Source organism: Rhipicephalus sanguineus, chromosome 4 (genome assembly GCF_013339695.2).
Source record: "Rhipicephalus sanguineus isolate Rsan-2018 chromosome 4, BIME_Rsan_1.4, whole genome shotgun sequence".
NCBI classification, from domain to species: domain Eukaryota; kingdom Metazoa; phylum Arthropoda; class Arachnida; order Ixodida; family Ixodidae; genus Rhipicephalus; species Rhipicephalus sanguineus.
In genome coordinates, this window is record NC_051179.1 from 142,303,262 (window position 1) to 142,319,922 (window position 16,661).

A 16,661-nucleotide genomic window follows, 5' to 3' on the forward strand; every position below is an offset into this window, starting at 1 on the left:
TGTACGCGCTGGGCGCGCTTTAAAGGTCGTCGCACACGCTTGCGAACGCCGAGGCTCTTCGCCCTACAGGGCGTGGTCGCCTTTGTGCGCTTATCTGAAGGAAAGAAGGGGGCGGGCAGGTGGGGTGGAGTGGGGGGTTCCATGTCTTGTGCTTTCTATGTTCTATGTTTTGCGCTGAAGTCGCAGAGCGTACAAAGCTGACTTCGCTCACTGCAGTGGCCGCGTTTGCGAAAGGAGCTCGCTGTTCAAACAGAAATAAGTAACAACTGCAGCATTTAGTTCGCGCTCGTTCTGTGTGTACCTGTTAGTTCGTTTCGTGCGTCCTGCTTTATGTTTCAGCAGTGTGCTTCAAATATCGAGCTGTGACGCATGATAGTTCGCGCTCGTTCTGTGTGCGTTCTTTTCGTGCGTCCTTTGGGCTCGAGCGACGCGCTGGCAATTTCGAGCTGCATTCTGTTCTTCTCGTTACATTCCAACTTGTTGCTATCGCATTCATTGCTTCGCCGTTGCGGCGAAACTGTGACATCTTTTTTTCCTTCAACATCCCGAGTGGGTACAGAAAATGGCCACTTTGCCGTGCGCGTCTCAAGGATAGTATTCGAAATGAAAGACTCTGTGACTTTCCAGTCAAGAAACACTAATTTATCAGCTTGAATCCATCCAGAACCAGGCTGCTCGTTTCATTATGTCCAGCAACGCACCTCCAGCGTCACTTCCATGAAAACAAGCTTATCTTTACCTCTGCTTTCTCAACGTAGGACAATATTTTGCCTCTGCCTCTTCCACAAGGTATATTACGACAACCTGATCCTCAGTAATAAATTGATAACCCCTTCTTCTTACGTATCTGCCCGCATCGACCATAGTCATAAAGTTGGTATTCCCACATGCCACACCAATCATTTTTACAATTCATTCATCCCCCGTACGTCAGCAAGTTGGAATCACCTTCTCCGATCTGTCATCGACATTACTGATAACATAAGTTTAAGGCTGCTGTAACTAACCTGTTGTTGTCATATTGGTATTTTTGTAGCATTATAGTATTTCAATTTTTGAGTAGCCCTTTTGTCTTCCTTTTTTTGTACACGCCTATATATTGATGTATATTGCTACAACGATGCATTCTTTGGTTCATAGGCACGTGCTTGTGCTTGAGTGTTAGCTCGTTAGCGTTGATTCCTTGTTGTAATAGACCCTGTTTTGGTTTTGCATTTCTAGGTCAACTGCTTTTTAGTTCTTTTACTCTGCGCTGTTTATTGTTGGTTTCCTTCATTGTATCTACGTAACCCCCAAGTTTTTTTGTTTTTTAACTATGTTGTATTAAAAATGTAACCCGCTCCCCTATGTAATGCCCTGAGGCTCTGAGGGTACTGAAATAAATAAAAATTTGGCAGATCCCACGTACCGCGGAAATCGATGGTATGCGAAGCATGTGCGGGATGGTGAATGTCGCGTAATTTGTCACATTGAGCGAAAGGTTACGAAATGACGCTAGAGAAATATGGAAGTGGTATACGCGCACTCATATGTTGAAGAGTCGCATATCTATTATATAACCAGTTGTTTGCAGTTTCGTAGCCATGGCAACAGACACATAGGTGTTACCAACACCAGACGCGCAAAAATGATATGTAGTGCTTATATTCATCAATACTGGATAGCGCGAATCCGAACAGGACAAAGAAAGAACACAGACGCACAGGACAGGCGTAAGTCGCAACTAAGCTTCATTCAGCAAAAGTTTCCTTAGATATATACACAGCCGAATGGCAGGCGCAGGCGCACTGCACGTACGTTAGTCACAGTTACAGTTGTAATGCTTATACATGTCCGTTATGAGAATGCACGCACGTTTCACGAACCCGTGTGTATGTGTAGAAGGGGTTCTTGACAGTTCTCGAACAAGGTCATCATCACCGTGATCAATGAGCACCAGCAGCTGGACCGGACTTGTTAATCGGATCCGTTCGTGATCGCGGTTACGAGGGGTCTAAGTGTAGTTAAGTGCGAGGCATAGTACAGCTGGTGGAAATCCTGGATGCCTCTTACGATGAAATGATCTCTAATGCCTCTTGTCGTGGACGTGGCAGCGAGGTCTTTTGATGCCCTCTCCACATCCAATCCGTCTTTCACGCAATATGAGGACCTATCATTTTTGGGTCTTGATAAATCAATGATGAGATGCCTGGTTCTCTCAGCAGATTTATTGTAGGAAGCATTGACGCCGGTTTTTGCGTAATCCCCGTGGTCCACGTTGCGGACCATGTGGACGAGTGGATGGTACTTGAGCGCCTTCCAAGAGTGTTCTGTGTTCAGTTTCCCCACTTTCCTCGCGTTCGCCGCGGTGGTGTAGCGGTTAAGGTGCTCGGCTGCTGACCCGAAGGTCGCGGGTTCGATCCCGGCCACGGCGGTCGCATTTGGATAGAGGCAAAATGCTTGATGCCCGTGTTCTGTGCGATCTCGGTACACGTTAAGAATACCCAATGGTCAAAATTTCTGGAGCCATTCGCTTTACGGCGTCTCTCATATCATATCGTCGTTTTCGGACATAAAACCCCAACAATTATTAATATTACCACTTTCCTTGCGTGTCAATGTGTGTGTTCGCGGTTACTGTGTTGGTTGAGACTGTATCACCTGTGGCCCTTACCCGCATAACATTAACTCTGGTTTACGGGTATGTGCCACACGTGACTGAGAGAAAGGGTTTCATGACGTACGCTACAGTTATTTTGCGTTATTCATGTCATGAGACTCATGACCAGTGAATCGTGTTCGTCATACACTGATCCCCTGTTAGGCCAATTTTGGTATACTACAAGTTATGGAGACGACCAGGAAAGCGCCCAGACGTAGGCGGCTAAATAGATAGATAGATAGATAGATACGTAGATAGAAACGGCCAAAGTGCCTGAGGTTCGCTAAGAAATGTTTCGCATTTAAAAATCAATAAAACAAAGTTAGGTAGCACGCGACAAAGGCGTAGCTGGCACACTGTTCGCAGAAAAGGATCTAGCACGTCCCGAAAGAAGGGAAAGCGATTAACTAGCTCCCGGGCAAATAGATGGGACAAGCTAAGTCCCCCTGCTTTAACTCGTCTGAACAGATTCGTTCTACTACATCTTTCCCAAGTTGACCCCCACACAAAAACAACTGCTTATGGCCGGCGATAATGGCCGGATTTCACTACGACCCTGACAGGCGACCTGCACGCGTGCTTTTTCGCGAGAGCATTGTTCAATACATAGATGTGCTCCAACAACAGGACTTTGTTCCTGACTGGCTGGCCAGGCTTGAACCTCTGGCATACCTTAAGGAAATTTAACGAAAGCCTGTCCAGTTTTTCTTTTTCTTTCATCTTGACACATTTTTGGGGCATTGTGTGTTACTGTAAATGGTGTCTATTATTGATGTACATGCGACGCTAATAGGCCGGTAATAAAGGAAAAAACACGGCTGAGTTGTCTAACGCAGCGCGCTGGGGAACGAGGGGTTGCTGGTTCGAATCCGCGGTCGGGTACTTCAAAATTTTTTCTTCTGCTTTATTTTTCTTTGTGCCGTCATATATATATATATATATATATATATATATATATATATATATATATATATATATATATATATATATATATATATATATATATATTGTCACGTGGTGCTGTAACGGGAACCTGTAACTAGCAGTACAGCAGAACGTCAGGCTGGTCCGATCACTGGCACAACGACCTCATCGTCTTTTCCACGGGCTCGTCCTCATCATCTTTTCGACAGCGGCACATACAAGCCTGCCAAGAACAGTGCTAGGCGATCTTTACTCGTGGCATTACCCCCCCTTTTGGAGAGCATCGTCCCGATGCCACATCAAGATTACGAGAAACAGAAAAAAAACACACACACAATCACCGGGACACACGACGTAACGGTGACGAAGTGCTCACAAGGTTACACAAGAGAGTCTGACGAATAGTCAACGTTGGTAAAATGGTTTCATCCTTGAAACGTGGACGATGTCTGTCGGCTTGGAACGACAGGATCGATGAGCTGTCTCTTCAAGAACAACTTCGTAGTTCACTTCGCTGAGGCGACGGAGAACTCTATAGGGACCAAAATAGCGGTGCAATAACTTTTCCGACCGGCCCCGTTGGCGAATGGGGATCCACAGCCATACTTGATCACCCGGTTGGTAAATAACCTCGCGATGACGAGCATTGTACCGCTGGGAGTCGATGCGTTGCTGGTTATTGATCCGCTCGAATGCAAGCTTGCGAGCGGCGTCCGCGAGTCGGATGAATTCGTTCGTATCGACACTAATGTCGTACCTGTCGGGTAGAAGCATGGCATCGAGCATTGTTGTGGCCTCCCTGCCGTGAAGCAACCGGAACGGTGTGAACCCAGTAGTTTCTTGAACGGCGGTGTTATAAGCGAACGTGATGTAGGGCAGGATATCATCCCAGTTTTTGTGGTCTCGGTCAACGTACATGGATAGCATGTCCGCGATCGTTTTGTTGAGTCTCTCTGTAAGGCCGTTGCTTTGTGGGTGGTATGCGGTAATTTTCCGATGAGTTGTGCCACTAAGCTGCAGGACGTCTTGCATCATCTGTGCGGTGAAAGCTGTTCCACGATCGGTTATTACTACTGCGGGTGCTCCATGGCGGAGAACTATGTTCTTCATGAAGAAGTGAGCAATCTCACTGGCAGTGCCTCGCTGTAATGCTTTCGTTTCGCAGTATCGCGTCATGTAATCAGTGGCGACTACAATCCAGCGGTTTCCCTCGTGAGACTTGGGGAAAGGTCCGAGCAGGTCCATGCCAATTTGATGAAACGGTTTTGTTGGAGGGGCAACAGGCTTAAGAAAACCGGCTGGGCGCAGAGGTGGCGCTTTACGGCGCTGACATTTGCGACATGTTTTTACATAATGCTTCACGTCCTGCGAGAGCTTAGGCCAGTAGTAGTGTTGGCGAATCCGAGCCAAGGTACGCGTGAATCCCAAGTGGCCGGACGAAGGCTCATCGTGACAGGCAGATAAGACGTCCGCTCGTAGCGCTGATGGAACGACGAGCATGTGTTGAGTCGCGTAAGGGTTGAAGTTCTTTTTATAAAGGATATTGCTGCGAACACAAAACGACGATTGCGAGCGCGCGAATGCTAGTGGAGGTTGCGGACTGCGGCCTTAGAGATATTCGATAAGTTGTCGAAGCTCGGAATCGTTCTTCTGCTGTTGAGCCAAGTCAGATGCACTGATAGCGCAAAGAAAACGACCGTCGATGTCGTCATCGCTTGACGTCGTTGTAAGGGGAGCGCGTGAAAGGCAATCCGCGTCAGTGTGCTTCCGTCCAGACTTGTAAACGATTGTCAAGTCGAATTCTTGAAGGCGTAAGCTCCACCTGGCCAGACGTCCTGAAGGGTCTTTGAGATTGGCCAGCCAGCAGAGGGCATGGTGATCTGTAACAACTCTGAACGGGCGGCCATACAGGTACGGTCGGAACTTTGCTATTGCCCAGACAACAGCTAGACATTCCTTTTCCGTGGTTGAGTAATTCGCCTCCGCTGATGATAAAGTCCTGCTAGCATAAGCAATAGCACGTTCAACGCCGTCTTGCCACTGGACGAGGACTGCACCAAGGCCGATGTTACTGGCATCTGTGTGCAGTTCAGTGTCGGCATCTTCATCGAAGTGTCCGAGTAAGGGCTGAGTCTGAAGGCGCTGCTGAAGTTCGGCGAAGGCGCGTGTTCGCTCAGGGCTCCACACAAAGGGAACATCATCTTTTGTCAGACGGGTCAGAGGTTCGGCTATGTTTGAAAAATTTTGCACAAAACGTCGGTAGTATGCGCAGAGGCCTAAAAATCGACGCACGTCACGTTTGTTGGCAGGTGGTGGGAATGCAGCGACAGCCAATGTCTTTTCTGGGTCCGGCCGAATACCATCGTGGCTAACAAGGTGGCCTAGGAACTTTAGTTCATCGTAACCAAAATGACATTTCTCTGGTTTCAGTGATAGGCCTGCCGTACGAATTGCGACAAAGACAGATCGGAGCCGCTGCAAGTGCTGCTCAAACGTTTGTGAAAAGATAACAACGTCGTCTAAGTAAACAAGGCATGATTCCCACTTAAGACCTGACAGTACTGTATCCATCATTCTTTGGAATGTAGCGGGAGCAGAACACAGGCCGAATGGCAGCACTTTAAATTCGTACAGACCATCAGGAGTTATGAAGGCTGTCTTTTCGCGGTCGCGTTCATCGACTTCGATCTGCCAGTAGCCGCTTCGTAAATCCATGGAGGAGAAATATCGTGCATGTCGAAGGCGATCCAGTGAGTCGTCGATGCGTGGAAGAGGGTAAACGTCTTTCTTCGTCACTTTGTTGAGCTTCCGGTAATCGACGCAAAATCGAAGAGTGCCGTCCTTCTTCTTTACCAGTACGACGGGGGACGCCCATGGACTGGTCGAGGGTTGGATTACGTCGTCGTCGAGCATCTGCTTCACCTGAGAACGTATAACCTCTTGTTCCTTTTGTGACACTCGGTAGGCGTGCTGGCGTACTGGTCGTTCAGCAGGGTCCGTTATAATGCGGTGCTTCACGGTCGGGGTTTGCTTTATTTTGGATGTAGACGCAAAACAGTCACTAAACATGTGTAGCATACAGCGGATTTGCTCCTTCTGCGCGCATGACAGCTTCGGATTGACATCGACTGTATTGGCCACCGAGGTGTCACCTTTGACGGCTGCGGAAATCGGAGCAATCGTTGAACATGCTTCATGGTCAATTGCTTCGAAGTGAGCGACGGCCGTCCGCTTGGCCAAATGTTGGTATTCGCCGCTGAAATTCGTAAGCAAGAGCTCAGTCATCCCACGTTGGATTTGGATTATGCCGCGGGCAACGCAGATTTGCCGAGCCAAGAGCACCGACAGGTTTGCTTCGGCGATACCGCTACTGCCATGATCTGTGTCGCTCTGTACAGTCACGAACATACTGGTTCGCGGCGGAAGTGTGACGGCGTCGTCGACAATGCGAAGCGCTGTCCTCTGCACATTAGTATCCCTTGGTTTCGGGACATGGCCGTCCGCAAACGTTATGAGTAAGTCTCGAAGATCAATAACAGCTCCGTGCTCGCGGACAAAATCCATGCCAAGGATAACTTTCCGGGAACATTCGCGCAACACGATGAACGAAGCGATGAATGTCGACTCACGGATTTGCAGCCTGGCGGTGCATCTCCCGATCGGTGTCAAGATGTGACCTCCTGCTGTCCAGAGGTTTGGTCCATGCCCACAAGGAGTCGTAACCTTCCTTAGTTCAGCAACGAGTTCAGCGCTGATAACAGAATAATCGGCGCCAGTGTCGACCAGAGCAGTTACTGGATGGTTGTCGATAAGAATGGAAATGTCAGCAGAAACGCGTTTGTCGTCAATGGGGGGTGTCGGCGAGAAGGTATCGTCGGATGTCGGCGGACGAGTCGGAGGAGGATGTTTTAACGATCGTGCAGCAGCGGTCCCACCCCCGGAGGCCGCTGCTCCTAGTTTCCCCGGCGTGGGCTAGGGGACCTAGGCGATCGTCCCGCAACAACGTCGGCGAAGGTGGAGTGTTGACCCGGGGATGTAGAACGTCGAGGAGACGGAGAGCGGGATGGGCGTCGCTGAAGACCTGGCGACTGATGGCTTGCCAAGTACTCGGCAATAGCGCGGGGCCGTTCACCATCACGGGGTCGACGAGCATCTGGCCGAAAGCCAGGGAGGCCCATGTGTCGGTACGAACACTCACGGTACAAGTGTCCTGGCTCACCACAATGGTAGCAAAGGGGCCGATTGTCGGGGGCGCGCCACACACTAGATTTCCGCACATTAAGTCGCGGGTTCTGGTCATGCGGCGGGCCCGAGAAGTACTGCGGCGTCTGCAAGGTCGAAGGTCGGGGGGAATAGCTGACAGCCGGCGTAGGAGTGCGCAAAGCTTCCGCGTACGTTAGGAGAGGAGCTTCGGCTGGTACCAGCTGCCGTACCTCTTCGCGGACTACGTCCGTTAGAGCAGCCACTTGGGGCTGGTGAGACACTGTGCGAAACTTTTGCAGCTCCTCGCGTACGATGCTGCGCACTAGCTCCGCGAGGTCCCTGATGGTCGCGACGTCCGGTGTTGCCAAAGCCGATGACAGACATGAAAGGTTGTTCGGCCGCTCATACTGAGAAGACCGCTGTCTTAGCATTCGCTCTATCGTTGTGGCTTCACGGAGGAATTCCGCCACAGTAGCTGGTGGGTTGCGCACAAGTCCTGCAAACAGCTGCTCTTTTACGCCGCGCATCAGGAAGCGTACCTTCTTGTCTTCTGCCATTGCAGGATCAGCTCGCCGGAACAGCCGAGACATCTCCTCAACGAACATGGCGACGCTTTCGTTTGGTCTTTGATTCCTAGAATTGAGGAGACGTTCTGCTTGCTCTTTCCGGTCGGGACTTCCATACGTGTTCCGCAGCTGAGCACAAAACTCCGGCCAGGTTGTCAAAGCAGCTTCATGGTTCTCAAACCAAATGCGCGCCGAATCCTTCAGATAGAAGTAAACATACCGGAGCTTCCGATACTCGTCCCATTCGTTGGCGACGGCGACTCGATCGTATTGGTCCAGCCAGTCTTCAACGTCTTCGTATGCGTCCCCATGGAAGGGTTTTGGGGTTCGCAGGGCGTTGAAAGGCCATGGGGCAGACGGGGCCGTGGTCTGTTCCGTCTGGCTTGCCGTTGTCGCGCTTGCCATGTTTCTAGAGCGTTCTGGAAGAGGGCCGAATTGGGGTGGCAGGCCTAATTGCCGCCGACTACGCCGAAGGTCAGCTGGTTCTTCCAAGGCGTCGCTGTTGGTGTCGGGATCTTCCTGGTGGTCGCAGTGCATAGACTGCTACCCAGCGCCTCCACCAGTAATGTCACGTGATGCTGTAACGGGAACCTGTAACTAGCAGTACAGCAGAACGTCAGGCTGGTCCGATCACTGGCACAACGACCTCATCGTCTTTTCCACGGGCTCGTCCTCATCATCTTTTCGACAGCGGCACATACAAGCCTGCCAAGAACAGTGCTAGGCGATCTTTACTCGTGGCAATATATATATATATATATATATATATATATATATATATATATATATATATATATATATATATATATTACATCCCGAACTTGACGGCGTCGAGAGACTGCGACGGTAAAAATCAGCCGCGAGTGTCCATATAACTGATGTCGCAATAAAAAGAGAGGGAACACACACAGCGCTGCCCTCACAACTGAACGCTTATTAGAAGGAAACATGAACATATAAGCGAAACACAAGTGATGTCAGAAAAAATTAATGCGCTCATCACCAACAGAACCGACGAAGGTGAGGTTTAGGTAAAAAGCCAATAATTTAGTGAATGATTCTACAGAAATACCACTACGACTCCTGAAACGAAGCTCATCATTGTAGACATGACTGAATAGCGCAATAAAAACCACACACAACGTAGGGACTACAGACAGGATGGAGCGCTCCGTCCTGTCTGTCGTCTCTATCTTTGGTTTTTATTGCGCTGTTTAGTCATGTCTGCAGTTAATACGCATCAACTAGCTCAACTCACGTCTCATCATCGTCTTCGAAAATACATTCCTAAACGAACTCAAGAAGCTTGCGATTAGGAATACAAACATGCCTTGAACATCAATACTAAAAGCCATGGAAGAGCTCGTGTCGCACTCCCTTAGAAATTGAACCACCACATTCGAGTTTTCTGCTGTAGGGGATCGTGAATGGACAGCTGCTTCAAATGGCTTTCTAAATACCTGGAAACATTTTTTCACCACGTATCTGTGCACGTATCTGGCGTTTTACCCAAATTCCGTCTGCGACGGTCGGCGAGGGCAGACCCTATTCCGGCGATGAGGTGTCTGATTAGACTCGTGCGTGGCACCTGTCTGGTGTGAAATTTTAAAGACGATAGTCTTTCTTGGGGAACTTAAACGCTGGAATTTTGGTCTGTCTGTCTGTCTGTCTGTCTGTTTGTCCGTCTGTCACCCGATTAAGCCACTCAGCCAAAGTTTAACACTTTCTCAACGCCCAGCCATCTTGAACTGGTAGCGCCGTTCATGCTTGTGAACATTGGCGTTCAAAAAGCAAATGCTACGCATACCTGAGGCGCAACTTTAATACGTATTTATTAGGCGGTGTGTTCATATAATAGAAAATACATAGATACGTAATTCTAAAGAGCCTAGTGTTTCTTAGGCTGCACTGAAAATGCCAGTATTTTTTGGGCTGCGCTGCAAATACGACGCTATGAGCCAGATGCGGCGATTCAACATAGAGGAGGAGGACTAATGTAGTACGGCCGGGAGAAGACTATTGTCTTTCGAAGACATTTGCAGCGAAGCACGCAGATACGCGGCCATTTTTTTTACACAAAATCGGTGGCATTGCGGATACAATGCTAAACGAAACTGTGAAACGTATTTTCCGATAATTGGATGACTATTTAGTGGTGGTGAAAAATGTTCCGTTGCCTGAAACTGTTTCCACTGTGTTGACTGTTTTTAAGGCAGAAGGCATGGGCTTGTCATTTACATCTGAGGTCCCGTAACACGGCTCCCTGCAATTTGTCGATCTTTACCTTTGGGTTAAGGGTTCCCATATTTGCTGACGTTATCAACCACGATCAGCGAAACTGATTCTTGACTTTGGATCAGCCCACTCAGGTGGTAAAAAGAGGCATCGCCTTCACTTGCCTAAAATCCACTCTTGAAAAAGCATGCAAACATGTGCTGGGCTCTAGATTTGAAAAACAAGTAGCAAGACTAGAGGAAGCAGTGTTCCCAGCTAGCATACTCGTGGCTGTCTGTGATAAGTTGATTGGATTTTTAAAAGGACATCTAGCACGGAAGCCCGATGCTGATGCCACTAAAAAGACGTATGCAGTCATTCCTTACGTGCATAAACTTGCACATGTGTTAAAAAATGTTAGGTGCTGCTACGAAGTCGATGTTGTCTTCAGGGCACCCAATAAATTGGAAAAAATATGTGCTTTGGTTACAAAAAAGTAGACTAAAGATACGCCTGATGCAAAAAATTGTGCTGTGAACCACCATAGAAATAAGTATGTTGCATGTGCATTCGGGATCGTCTATCGCATCCCATTATCTTGTGGTCTTTGCTAAATTGGACAAACGGGCCGATGTGTTAATAAACGGCTGCGTGCGAGCACTACCTCTCTTGACAGAACGACTCACCTTCCCATTTGGCATCTCACAGCGCCACGTGTGGTTGTACACACGGTTTTTCAAACACCATAGTACTGTTTGTGCACCATGATCGATTCACACGTGAAGTATCAGAAGCCTTTCACATTGACAAGTCAAGTGAGTCTTGTGTCAGCCAAACTTCAATGACGTTGCACAAAACAAAAGTAGTTTTTCTTTTATGGTGTATTACTTACGAGTGAAAAACAGGGCTGAAAAGACGGGACAAGAAATGACACGGGACCGTAGTCCCGTGTCCTTTCTTGTCCCGTCTTTTTAGCGCTGTTTTTCACTCGTAATCATGAACTAACCAGCCCGAATGCGTACCCTACTACGTATTACTTAATCATTTTTTTTTCTGACCTCACTTGTCATGCGTGGCTTTTCGCTTATAAGTTCATGTTTACTTCTAATAAACTTTCAGTTGCGAGTGCAGTGCTGTGTGTGCTCCCTCTTTTTTTGTCTACGTCATTTCGAGCGTTGTTTTTCTTCATATATGAGGAAGGAAAGGGCGCAGATGAAGATGAGGACGAAGAGAGTGCGTGCGGGTTCATGGTGATTATACGTTTCTTTCTACGATGCACGGCAAAGATCTAGAATCACAGCTCCGCTGTAATATTTCATCTCTCGCCAGAAGACGCCATGTTTTACGCGTACGGTATGAGTTTCAAAACCACGTACACAATTCTTGACATTGCGCATATACAACTCATGACCCGCGTAAAAACGGCGTCGTTACTGGTTTCACGAAAGGGTAATGCGTAACAAGAACCTATCATTACTACACAACGTTTTGCAGCGCCTAGTGCGCTGTCTGTTATTCTATAACACAGCCGACTCCATCCTATGGGTGTCGCACGTCACGACAGCTGCGGTGCTATGAATTAGAGGAAGCGATGCCGCGATTCGCGACTGAACGTCTGTTCGTGCAATCCTGAACATCTACTCAAAAGGCATAATGTAGGGCGGGTATATGTAGTATGACTAATCGGAAGCGCCGCAACAGCAGCAATTTTTAAGGCACATTTTTTAAGGAGCAATTTTTAAGGCGTAGTTTCATTGGTATCAAGCAATGGTCACTGCCTTTTATTTGCTACTCTCCCGCGTGTGAGTCACCTCCATATGAATAGTAACATAAGTGATTTAGTAGTGCTTTGTACTGGATTTCAGATGCATCGCAAACGTTTGCTTTAGAGATCAACGTCGCCGACATGCATGCACCTACGGCAAAATGACTCGTCACCCGAATCTGTTTCCTTTAGGATATGCTAACGTCATGCTGAAGGTGGAATGTTGTTTATTCTTTTCTTGTATTTGTTGCAGGCTGCACTGCAAGGGCACATGTACGAAACCGACAAGGACTGGCACGTGACTATCATTGCGGCTGCCGCCTTCTTCTTTGGCTCGGCGTCCATCCGCTCCTCGAGCATTTTCTACATCAGCATTATGGAAGAGTTTCGGGTTTGTCGAGCCACGGCGTCATGGCCAGACACGCTCATCGATGCAACAAGCGAAATGGCCGGTGCGTGAATGTTCCACGTGCGTTCCTGAATGTACCTGACACATAGGAGCCAAAAAAAATGCCATATTCTCAGTAAAGGTGTAGTTCAGTGTGATTCTAGGTAACAATAATAATTGTTAGGCTTAAACATCCCAAAACCACGCTCGATTATGTCGCATGCCGTAGTGGAGAGCTCCGGAAATTTCGACCACCTGGGGTTCTTTAACGTGCATCTAAATCTAAGTACACGGTCTCATGCATTTTCACATTCATCTCAAATGCGGCAGCCGCGCCCGGGATTCAACACCGCGATCTACGAGTCATCAATGCAGCACCACAACCAGTGGACCACCGTGGCGCGTTGTGGTTCTGCATCAACTATGTAGCGCATAGTACGAAGCTTTCAAAAGAAAAATTTTGTTTTAGCTTTGATGGTTGGGCCCCACTGTTTCTAAATTGTGCATTTTATATGAACTCTTACAATTGTATTGAGCCCTTAAGGCTATGTACCCTTAACTGAAACCCAAGACCTCACGCTGAAAGATGAAATAATATCATCTTATCTATTTGTGATCGCATTACTGAAGTACAGTGTGCGACAACGATCATATGCGCGATTAATTAGGCGAGTCTTTACTGTCTCAGCCCAATCTTTTCCTATAAGTAGAGGCCATTGAATACTCGAACCTTCGCTTTCTTTTACTATGTTCATAATTCCGGTACACTGAGAGAGCTCCATGACATACAATACAATGCGATATGAGACGAATTCTAGTATGACATAGGGTCCGATTTGGCGACAAGTTTAGCAAGTTCGCAGGCGCAAAATACAATCAGATAAGATAAGGCAAATAAGGTAAATCAGAGACCATTTGGAGGGGCCTTTGTCCGTCAGTGGTATAAAATAGGCTGAAAATTATGCCGATTATGGGACTGAAATGGTGGCCTTGCCGTTGCAGTCGTTCAATCATTAGGCTGTCAATAAATCCTCACACTTCAAGGCCAAGGAGAAGCTTCGCGCTGCATGCACTACAAACACAAGCTGACTGGCATGCATAGCACGCTCCCCGGTGCCACATTAAAATGCGGCCGTATATTGTGCCCGCACCATGACACAATAAATCGCAGCATAACACCTGCCTCTGCATGTAATATGCACACCCATATCCAGAAGCCAGTCGCGCTTCTTGATAAAGGGCGCATGCAGTTCTCAAATCCCACTGAAATATATACCATCCAACGTACAGCTAGAAATTTAATACTGGCTCAGGCACAAAGGCACAATAAGCTCAGGATACCTGAATAAGCAGCTATGAGAAACTTATTTTACTCAAATGTGATTGATATGACACAACGAAAGAGTTATAGGCTTCTTGCATGCTACAAATACTATAACAATTCGCGCAGTCAATATGAGCGAGCCGGATGTTATGTTCTGATAACCATACCACAGAAAATTTCTCCCGAGAGATTAGAATTTTCTTTACGACAGGAACGTCCACTTAAACGGCGGAGATACTTAGCAGTGGTTGTCGCTCAAGATTAGATTTTGGTTATTGCTGCAAGCTTCCGGATGCCATGTACATTCTGAAATCACTGGTGCCCACGCACTTTTGGGGGGATGACTATAAGCAATACCGTAGAGCATCAAGGAGACATAGCATACATTAGAAATTTCATTAAAGCGATAAACGTCGGGATGGCCAGTACTGCCGTCATAGTACTTAGGTTCAGTGCCCAAGCTGAATGCTGTTGATTTTTTCAGGGCTTCTCGTGGCGGTGTTTTTCGAGCACGTCAACCCTTTGGGCGTGATGACGATTGGCAGCATCCTTGCCTGGGCAGGCGTCATGTGTTCAGCCCTGGCGCCCAGCATCATCTGGATATCGCTCACGCTCGGCGTCACCCACGGTGAGACATTATTTAATAGTTTTGTATGAATGCTACACAATATCTTAGATTGCCAATTAAGTGTAAGTACAAGACTACCACGAAGATATTTGAATAAAGCCGATGGCCCAACAATGGCAAGAATCTTCTACACGATTATTATCTTCAGTGCTATTCACTTTGGCAAGATACCGCCTTCTAGACCGAGCGAGCACAGGCACTGTAAAATACTCACAGAAGGCACTAGAGCAATTCCTTAGGAAGGAGGATGATGATGATCAAATGTTTAATTTGCCGTAACAGTGTTCCCGAGCTCGTAAGCTCGGGGTCACGCTAGGTGGGAGGGTCCCTCAGTCCAGGAATCATCTGGCCGCGATCGCCTCCCGGGCCGCGGCGACGAGTCCTCGTTGGTCGCCTAGGTCCCGTACGGAGATCTTGGCCTCCCACGTCTCGGCGAGGAGGTTGATGCGTGCGGTCGTTGCGGGCTTGTTATCGGCATATTGGTGAAGCCACGGGCACTCAAGTATTAGGTGTGCCATTGTGTCGGGAACGTCGATTATCGGGCAGTGGTATGCATGAAGCGTCGGGTAGATGCGATGTAGCAGGATACCGTGCGTGTACGTGTTGCTTTGCGGTCTTGGGAATGCTGTGGTTTCTTCCTTATTCAGCTTGGGGTGAGGTGGCGGGTACAACCTGCGAGTTAGGCGATGGTATTGCGAGGCGGTGAGGGAGGCCCGGTTGACGTGTCCGCGGGCTGCGGTGTGAGCCGCTTCGTTTCCCGCGAGCCCCTCGTGCCCCGGCACCCACACTACGCAGGTGTAAGGAAGCGGAGTGCTGCTCTTACTCAGAATTTTGAGTGCCTCGATTGAGATTCGGCCTCGCGTGTAATTGCGGACAGCAGATTGGGAGTCTGTGAAGACTACGAGTGCGTCCGTGCTTGTCGTCGTGCCTTAGGAAGGAAAAAATATAATCCTGGTGCTTATCGGACCATTCGGGAACTTATTCTGTAATGGTGTTTTTCTAAGAAAGAAGCACTGAGAAAGCGCGTAGACACTTGCTGCATCACGCTAACGACGGAGGTTTTTATTATATTTCTCATTATCCAGTAACGATTGCTGGAAGGCTAGTTGGTGATGCTTAACTTAGTAACATTAACAGCACGAACACGAGACACGAAGACCAGGAACAACACGGGAACGAGTGCTGTTAAGGATTGTTAATAGGCTAGCTGGCGATGACGAACTTCGTAAGAATAACAGCACGAACGGGAGACGCGTAAACTAGGAAGAGGAAACGATTTTTGGCAGGCTTGTTGGTGATACAGAACTTCCTAAGAATAACAGCACGAACAAGAAGATCAGGAAGAACAGGGCGACAGAGTTCTGGTAAGGATTGTTGGCAGTGTAGTTGGTGGTGCATAAGATCTTGAGAATAACAGCACGAACACGAGGCACGTAGACCAGCAAGAGCACGGGACAGAGTGCTGGAAACAATTGTTCGCAGCCTAGTTGGTGTGACATAACTTCGTAAGAATAACAGCACGAACACGAGACAGGAAGACCAGGAAGAACACGGGACATAGAGCAGTAAACGATTGTTGGAAGGCTAGTTGGTGATACAGAACTTCATAGGAATAACAGCACGAGCGCGAGCAACGTAGACCAGGAAGAACACGGGACAGCGTTCAGGAAATTATTGTTGACAGGCTAGCTGGTGATGCAGAACTTCGTAAGAATAACAGCGCAAACACGAGACACGAATACCAGGAAGAACACGGGACAGATTCCTCGCAAGGATTGTTGGCAGACTAGTTGGTGACGCATACCTTCTTCATATTATCAGCACGAACACGAGGCCCATAGGCCAGGAAGAACGCAGGACATGGTGCTGGTAAGGATTGTTGGCAGGCTAGTCGGTGATGCACAACTTCCAAAGAATAACAACACGAACGCTGTACACGAAGACCGGGATGAACACGGGACAGAGTCCTGGTAAGGATTGTTGGCAAGATAGTTGGTGACGCATAACT

General features: G+C 48.1%; 1 protein-coding gene across 1 annotated transcript in view; it reads left to right on the forward strand.

Annotated features, from left to right (window-relative positions):
* The window catches only part of LOC119391649 (monocarboxylate transporter 9), a 38,889-nt gene that overhangs the window by 19,520 nt on the left and 2,708 nt on the right, over positions 1 to 16,661 (forward strand). The window contains exons 2-3 of the mRNA XM_037659315.2: positions 12,567 to 12,765; positions 14,510 to 14,653. Of these exons, the coding sequence (XP_037515243.2) occupies positions 12,567 to 12,765; positions 14,510 to 14,653 (343 nt within the window). The remainder of the gene's footprint in view (positions 1 to 12,566; positions 12,766 to 14,509; positions 14,654 to 16,661) is intronic.